We start from the raw sequence: 8,564 nt of genomic DNA on the forward strand, positions 1-8,564 counted from the left end.
TGAATCCTTGAGAACCGGTAGAAGGCTGGGTTCCATATATGAGACCTAAGTGGATTCAATATGTGTAAAGTCCACGGTATAGCCTCAGAGCCCGTGTTTCCCCGGCAGACTTCTGCCATTTCCATGAGGATTTCAATCACCTCTAATCTTCCAAATGCACCTAAACGGATGACCCTTTTGGAACCTTTATTTTTAAGAGTGTATGTAACACTTGCCTTCTTCATCAGTTGTTCTACATTTCCAGCAGATGCAAAAGATCCCAAATCCAGCGACAATCAATTGAGTTTCAGCAGCAGCAGCAGCAACAGCAATCAACACTCTCAAAGAATCTGAGTCTGGAGGATGAAAAGAAAAGTAAAAGAGAGACATTGATGTAAGTTATTGAGTCTGATCTACAACAATGTTGAGAGTTTTTATACAATCTGTCACCTCAAACTATAAAACAAGAATATGTGAATGGCAGGACAAATTATCTTTACTCACCGTAGACAGAAACATTGAATGTTTTTGATGACAGTTTCGCTCCCCTTTTCTGTTGTTCATAGATTCCAGCATGTTGAGTTGTGATGTTTGTGATGGTCAGAGATCCAGTTTGATGATCCACCTTCAGTCTGTCTCTGAATCTCCCATCAAGAATATCAAATGTTGAAAAGATTTGTTTCTCATTGCTGATTTTAACTATGAGAGACTTTTCAGCTCCATATTTCCATGTTATGTCTTCATCTCCATGTAATTCAGTCACATTAGTTTTTAAAGTGACAGAATCTCCCTCCATCACTGACACTGACTGTATTTAATTTGTTTCTGCACCAAACACACCTGATGAACATGAAGATAATTTGTCACAGATTAATGCTCCAGTTGGTTTACAAATCCTGAAATCATCTATAGATTTAAATCATCTATAGATTTAATCAGTTGCATGTGAACTGAAGAATATTCACAACAGCATCAGAGACACAAAATGAACAGAGATATATACTGTAATTTGTTTTTAAAGTGACAGAATCTCCCTCCATCACTGACACTGACTGTATTTAATTTGTTTCTGCACCAAACACACCTGATGAACATGAAGATAATTTGTCACAGATTAATGCTCCAGTTGGTTTACAAATCCTGAAATCATCTATAGATTTAAATCATCTATAGATTTAATCAGTTGCATGTGAACTGAAGAATATTCACAACAGCATCAGAGACACAAAATGAACAGAGATATATACTGTAATTTGTTTTAAAGTGTTCTGCTGTGGAGCAAAATCAATGTGTAAAGTTACATAGTTTAGTTGTGCTGAATATTTTCAATACTTTGTAAATGAGACATTTAGATCAGTATATTAAAAAACCCTCACTGTTTTATTACTGTATCTCATGTTCTCAGGGCTCCTGAACATTTTGACTAATGACTTTTCATGACATTCATGAAAAATTTTAAAACATCGAATTCTTTCGAAATAGATTTTAAATGAAAAAAAAATGGTCTGATATTTGAAAACAACTCAGTGGACGTTTTTGGCTTTCTGAGTCGCCATGCAGAGCACAAACAGAGACATCTACATTCACTGCATGGAGATTTCCATTGTTTTTTTTTGTTTTTTTTAAGCATTTTATTTTTGCGAATTTTCCAGCCCTGAAAACTTCAGTGTTGAATTCCGAAAAAAGACATGAATTCAATGTAAGTAGATTTCATAGTAATGATTTATTTGGTACAGATGAAAATCGTCTAATTCTTAACAACAGCAGTAGCTCAGAAAAAAATAAACCATAAAAATGTTTTTATAACTTACCAATCAGACTCCACCAGCACAAACAAAACAAAACAAACTTGTGAAACATTCTCTTCAGTGGTTCAGATCTAATGATCTAATAAAACCTCTGCTAAAAACACTCAACCTGATGTGACTCCTCCCCTGACAGAATTTGAACCTCCTAGTTTACACACTGTGTTTGCATATGATATAATGTTATATTTCATCCAGCCCTTGTATTTTAACTATTTTAATGGGTGAACATCTTCTTTATTTTTTATTATTTAACATACTTTTTGTAAGGTAGTTGCCTGATTGTGTTAAATGGCTAAAAGTAGAACAAACATTGTGTGAGCTGTGGAAGAACTACATTTCACGGTAAAACTGAATAAAAGTCTTGTGATTTTTTAATTGTTGTGAATATTTATTGAGTTCTTAATGTTTATTGTATGAAAAAATAAAAGTACAAAGTTAAAACTGTCTGCCATCTCAAACTATCAGTTTTACTGATGTTCAGTTTCTGAGTCAAACTGAAAGCTGCTGTTGTCTGTTCTTCAGAAATGTGGTTTGATCTGTTGAGTGGACACACATCTTGTAGGTGAGAGTGGACATTCAGAGCATGTGGGTTTAACTTGTAGTTGTGTCTTGTCGTCCTGCTGCATTGAAAATATTTTTAAAACTGTTCAAATCTATGTGGAAAAAAAACATGTAATGGGGGGGGAGACCTTTAACCCTCTGGTATTGTTCATTTGGGGGTCACACTTGTGTTGTCCGCGGTCAAAACTGACCAAACACCCGAAATGTAACTTTTTTTTATTTTCAGTAAAATGTCATATATTTTTGTTCCATAATATTTTTATTTTGTATTTTGAGAGAATTGTATGGTACTAATTAATATTTATGCAATAATTATAATTTTTTCCCACTGAAAAAAAAAATTCTAAGATTTTGATATTAATTTTCAATTATGGCAGTATTTCATGTTAAAATAGAGACAATGCCTTTAAAATCTAATTTTTGAAGTCAGGTTAGTGCCATCTGGTCGGAGTAAAAAAAAAGAAAAACATCAGCAATTCCATGGTTTAGCCACTAGATTCCTATATATAGTTCAAAACAAAAGGCTTATAAATTATCTAGTTGTTTTTAGGCATAAAGACTTATTTTTATTAAGTTGTTGATCTGGATATATATTTAGACAATCTCAAAGACAACTTTTTAAAAATGGCATGTCATGCCTAAATTTTTTTTTTGATTTTATTTCATTTCATGCATTTGCAGAAACATGCTTTGTGTTACAGTCACACTAGTTCATATATGTGTGTCTGTGGGGGGTGGGGGGGGTGTGTCTGTTTTGCACTCTTGATATTTTAGAGTGTCACCCCTTTATTGCTGTGCACTCTTTTTCTCCATCGTGAATGATTTGTAGATTGTACACACAAAAAATTATCTGCATTTTCGTATTTTTGCGTATTTCCCATTCATATTCAATGGCGGACACAATTTTTTTTTTTTGTGGTCACATAGTGACTGCCATAAAAGTCACCAAGTTTCGTACCATTCAAATAAAGTAGCGATTTTTAAAAATGCTTTTTTTTCTAAAATGACAGAACAACACCAGAGAGTTAAAATGGGTCATGTGTGAGTCCACTAAATGGATGAACTGAATTGAATTATTTCCCATAATACTGGGAGAATCAAATTGTAAACTGAAAATAAAAAAGCAATACATTAAGCGATACATTAAGATTCTTAAGTTTCCATACAAACATGGCTGTCATCTGCATTTATCGAAAGTCAATTCAGTTGTACAGTGCAGTTGTCATTCCCGTACAGAACACCAGTCTGCCATGACTGATGACAGTTTGAAGGCTTCTTTGAGACTAGTTACAAGCAGCTACTGCCCGAACTATGCAACACTGTTACACTCAATTAGGTTCTCTGCACAATTATAAGAAACACAGTTGTTCAAAGTTATGGTAAGTACTTCATCTTCAGGTGAGACACTGCATCCTCTCCAAACATGATGCAATAATTCAACAAGCAAATTAATGTCTCTTGTGCAAATCTCATTATGTGTCCTAACTAGCGCAATGTGCGACAGAATGTATCTTGTTAAGTTTCTATTGAAGCTCTGCCTATCCTGAAAATAATTGGTCATACTTCTGAGCCAAACTGCTCAGAAGTTATAAGCAAACATTTATATTTTTATATTTCTTGACCACTAGGTGGCACTGTGCTGAAACTGCTCATATAACCAAGACGTGTCACTCGTATAGTTTTGAATGGGGAAAAATGCAACGCTCAACATGGTTGCTCTATTGAAGGAAGCCCCACCCTCTGAGTAAAAGAGCCAATCGCAAATCGGTAAAGTCAGCGCGTCACTGTAGTTCCTGTTAGAAGTCCCGGTTGCTATAGAAACAGTCAACGTTCTGAGACGTGCGATTTGGACTGCGCATGTGGACTAGCAGGTCAAGCCTGAAAAATACGCTTTTTTAACGCAACTGGAGCAATAAGGAACAACATTTATGAGGCAGTTGTTGTCAGATTTCATTGGTGATTTCAAATATGAAATTTAATCGTAAGCTTGTTGAACAGTTTTTGAGAATATGATGTTTCCCCATTCAAAGAGATAGAAAATGCACTTGCATGCCCTAGAGGCCTTTCAAAGATGGCCGCCGAGTGAAATGACTTGTCTTAAAGGGACTTTGGGCAAAGCACAGTAAGAACTGAAGGTGAGTAAAAATGACTTAAGATGTTGAGAATAGTGTTTCTACTGAATTTTGGTGTATTTGTTTCGTGTTTTGGACATCAGCGCTGTTATGCTACTGAAAAAAATAAGTCTTACTAGCGTTTCTCCTTTTAGTTGGTTACTCCCCAAAACTGATGGAAACTCTATCAATTAACCACTGCATATTTGCATGATAACATAAATATTACAAAAGTGAATCGAACATTGCATTTATTTTTAAAATGATTCCAAGGCATTGTCAGACAAAGAAAAAGATCTTTATAAAAACAGGATGTGATATAGACAAGAATAGCTCTTCTACTAGCACCGCTAATTATGGAAATAAGTACTGAAACTAGGACTGCGTATCAAGACATGAGTGTGTATAAGGTCATGAATATATATAGACACGCATATTCCCATGAATATAAATCTTAATATTAATACAACAGACTCAAACTCTAAGCTAGTCACAGGAGTTTCCTATAAAAAATTATCACATTGAAAAATGATTAAAGTTTGATTATCTTATCATGTTAACAGGCACATAGTCTACTACTTGATCCTCCTCTTCAACTTTCTGGAAAAAAAGTATAACATATGTTAAATAAAGAACAACTACATCAATGGTTTTGGGGAAAAAATAAATACTGAAATGTAGTAATAATAAATATACATAATAAAGATTAATAGGAAAATTGAAAATGCCCAGCCTGCATAACAGAAAGATGGCCAAAAAGATATCAAGAATTAGCCTGAAGTGAAGAATTTCCTGAATGAATGTATGCCATACAGTAGTTTGATTCAGTTTATTTCTCCCTTTATAAGTTTATTTATTGTCATTTATTTTAAACAATTATATGGTTAGTTGTATTTTTTTCCTGCTGTCTGCAACACCTTTAGAACATTTTATTCAGTTATTCTAATATGCTGGATTTTCTCAGTAGCTTTACAAATGCACTCCAGTTCAAAATATGAAAGTAACTTAATCTAACTCCTTTTATTTACCGATAGACTCTTTAAGCCACAATTAAAAAAAAAGACTTACTCAGAGGTCTTGTATATCAGCGATTCACATTGAACAGTTAAATGGCTTATTCTGGAATTACATTGAAGAAAGAAAATATCTATTACTCTTTATGTTACCATATGATGGATTACACAGACAAAAACACAACCACACACTGATCTACATCTGACTCACTGCTGAAATGATACAAAGACACACAACATAAATAAATAATCTTACCAATGTATGTGCATTTCTTTCATAGAACGTTGGCTCATAACGACACGAGTGATCTCATCTTCACAGATCTGAACTGTTTGAACAGCAGTAATGGATTACAACTCAAATATATGGATATATAATGGACAAACAGAACTAGATTGATCTTTACTATATGTTATTTTAGTGCTTTCAACGTTTAATCACTAGTGCACATTATTAATTAGATATATTTAATGCTGAAATTTAAAAAAAGTGCATTAACATATGTATGCCATTATTACTTTCAGCCCTGAGTTTAAACAGCTCGGGGCTGTTTGAACAGTCTTCAAAATATCTTCTTTTGTATTTTACAGAAAAAAGAAAGCTAATTTAAGCTTATTTTTTGGGTGCGGATCACTGCAAAAACCACTAACCACACACATTATTCAGGAGCTAAATGTCATTACATTCATGAATTATATTAAATTACAATATGAGCTATCAGTTGATTAAAATCAGTATGTAACACATGCCTTCTGCATCAGTTTTTCTACATTTCCAGCAGATGCAGAAGATCCCAAATCCAGCGACAATCAACAGAGATCCAACAACAGCAACAGAGATCAAAACAATCAGAGAATCTGAGCCTGGATGATAAAAAGGAAAGTAAAATAGAGACATTGATGCAAGTTATTGAGTTTGATCTACAACAATAGACAGAGCTTAACAAATAAATGTTAATATCACCACTCCAGTACCTGAACATGTGTGACAGAGTTTGCTGATGTCCAGATGTTGAGTCTGGTTGCTGATGGGATTGTTGAGCACACAGCTGTAGGTGTTGTTATCCTGATATTCCACCTCCAGAGGTAGAGAGAGACTGATGCTGAGATCAGACACACTGATGCTGGACAATAAACTGTTTCCTTTGTACCAGGAGAGAGTCACATGACTCACATTCACCACTGAACACAACAATGAACAATATGATGAAGATGATGAAGAGCAGTGTCTGGTAATGTTAGGAACAGGCAGACGAGCTGCAAAACATGAGAGAATAAACTGAAATATCGATACATTTACACAATAATTTTATTTTCAGTTCAGTGTTTTGAATGAGTGTTTATACGATCTGTCACCTCAAACTATAAAACAAGACAGCACACACTGTAAAAGACAGCACAAATGATCTCTTCTCACCATAGACAGAAACACTGAATGTTTTTGTTTTTACACCAATTATCTCTAGTTTATAGAGTCCAGCGTGTTCAGATGTGGTGTTTGTGATGGTCAGAGATCCAGTTTGATTGTCCAGCTTCAGTCTGTCTCTGAATCTCTCATCAGGAACATCATATGTGAAGAAGATTTGGTTCTCTCTGTTGATTTGAGCTATCAGAGAGTTTTCAGCTCCAAATTTCCACAGTATGTCATCATCTTCATGTATTTCAGTAAGATCAGTGTTTAGAGTGACATAATGTCCCTCCATCACTGACACTGACTCACCAAATACACCTGGGGAATAAACTGATTTTACTCAGATAAGAATAATCACAAAGGTTTCATGTTTCATTCACGTGAATTATTGAGTCTGATCTACAACAACAGACAGAGATCAGCTCAACAAATAAACGGTAATATCACTACTTCCATACCTGCACATGTGTGACAAAGTTCACTGATGTCCAGATGTTGAGTCTGGTTGCTGATGGGATTGTTGAGCACACAGCTGTAGCTGTTTTTATCCTGATATTCCACCTCCAGAGGTAGAGAGAGACTGTTGTTGAGATCAAACACACTGATGCTGGACAATAAACTGTTTCCTTTGTACCAGGAGAGAGTCACATGACCCACATTCAGCACTGCACACAGCAATGAACAATATGATGATGAAGATGATGATGATGAAGTACAGTCTCTGGTAATGTTAGGAACAGGCAGACGAGCTGCAAAACATAAGAGCATAAAGTGAAATATGGATACATTTACAATTTTCTGTTAGGTGTGTAGAGTGAGTGTTTATCCATCAGCTCAAACTATAAAACAAGAATATGTAAAAGACAGCACAAATGATCTCTACTCTCCATAAAAAGAAACACTGAATATTTTTGATGACCATTTTACACCAATTATGTCTAGTTTATAGAGTCCAGCAAGTTGAGTTGTGATGTTTGTGATGGTCAGAGATCCAGTTTGATTGTCCAGCTTCAGTCTGTCTCTGAATCTCCCATCAGGAACATCATCATATGTGGAGAAGATTAGTTTCTCTCTACTGATTTCAACTAAGAGAGAGTTGTCAGCACAGAATTTCCACAGTATGTCATCGTATTGACGTATTTCAGTAAGATCAGTGTTTATAGTGACATAATCTCCCTCCATCACTGACACTGACTCACCAAACACACATCTGGAGGATAAACTGATTTTAGACTGATTAAGGTCATTACAAAGGTAGACCGCTGTAATTAAAAAGCAACATATATTCCATTAACTTTTTTCTTTACTTACTAGCAGAAACTTTAAGTACTGTAGATCTTGCAGATGAAGAAAAAAACAATATATGCTGCCTTTTTATACTGCTAACATTAAAGAGAGATTGTTAGTATCAAGCAGGGAAAAAAAAGAAAAAAAACTTTTCAGGCAAAGATTGCCTGAAAATGTATTTTTAATGTCAAATAATGGAGTAAGATGGCAGCATAATTTATGAAATAGGACAGATAACTAGGCTGGTTAAAGAATCATATGAGACATAATCAGACCACATTCTTCAAGTAATTAAAGTAACACATTACTTTTACATTTACAGTGAAATATCTGAGTTACTTTTTTTTTTCCAAATAAGTAACACGGGTTACTTTGTTTTAACCATTTATTGACT

The 8,564-nt window shown here is 34.6% G+C and overlaps 1 protein-coding gene across 1 annotated transcript; it reads right to left on the reverse strand.

The window, feature by feature from the left end:
* LOC107574324 (SLAM family member 5-like) lies at positions 1-8,093 on the reverse strand (the record flags this gene model as incomplete). The annotated part of the gene is made up of 4 exons (XM_016260767.1): positions 1-6; positions 6,653-6,654; positions 7,342-7,633; positions 7,772-8,093. Coding segments are annotated over 4 exons (622 nt in total), but the record flags the coding sequence as incomplete, so codon positions are not given.
* Between the last annotated feature and the right edge of the window lie 471 nt (positions 8,094-8,564).

Source organism: Sinocyclocheilus grahami, unplaced genomic scaffold, assembly GCF_001515645.1.
Source record: "Sinocyclocheilus grahami isolate Dianchi unplaced genomic scaffold, SAMN03320097.WGS_v1.1 scaffold2183.1, whole genome shotgun sequence".
Taxonomy (NCBI): domain Eukaryota; kingdom Metazoa; phylum Chordata; class Actinopteri; order Cypriniformes; family Cyprinidae; genus Sinocyclocheilus; species Sinocyclocheilus grahami.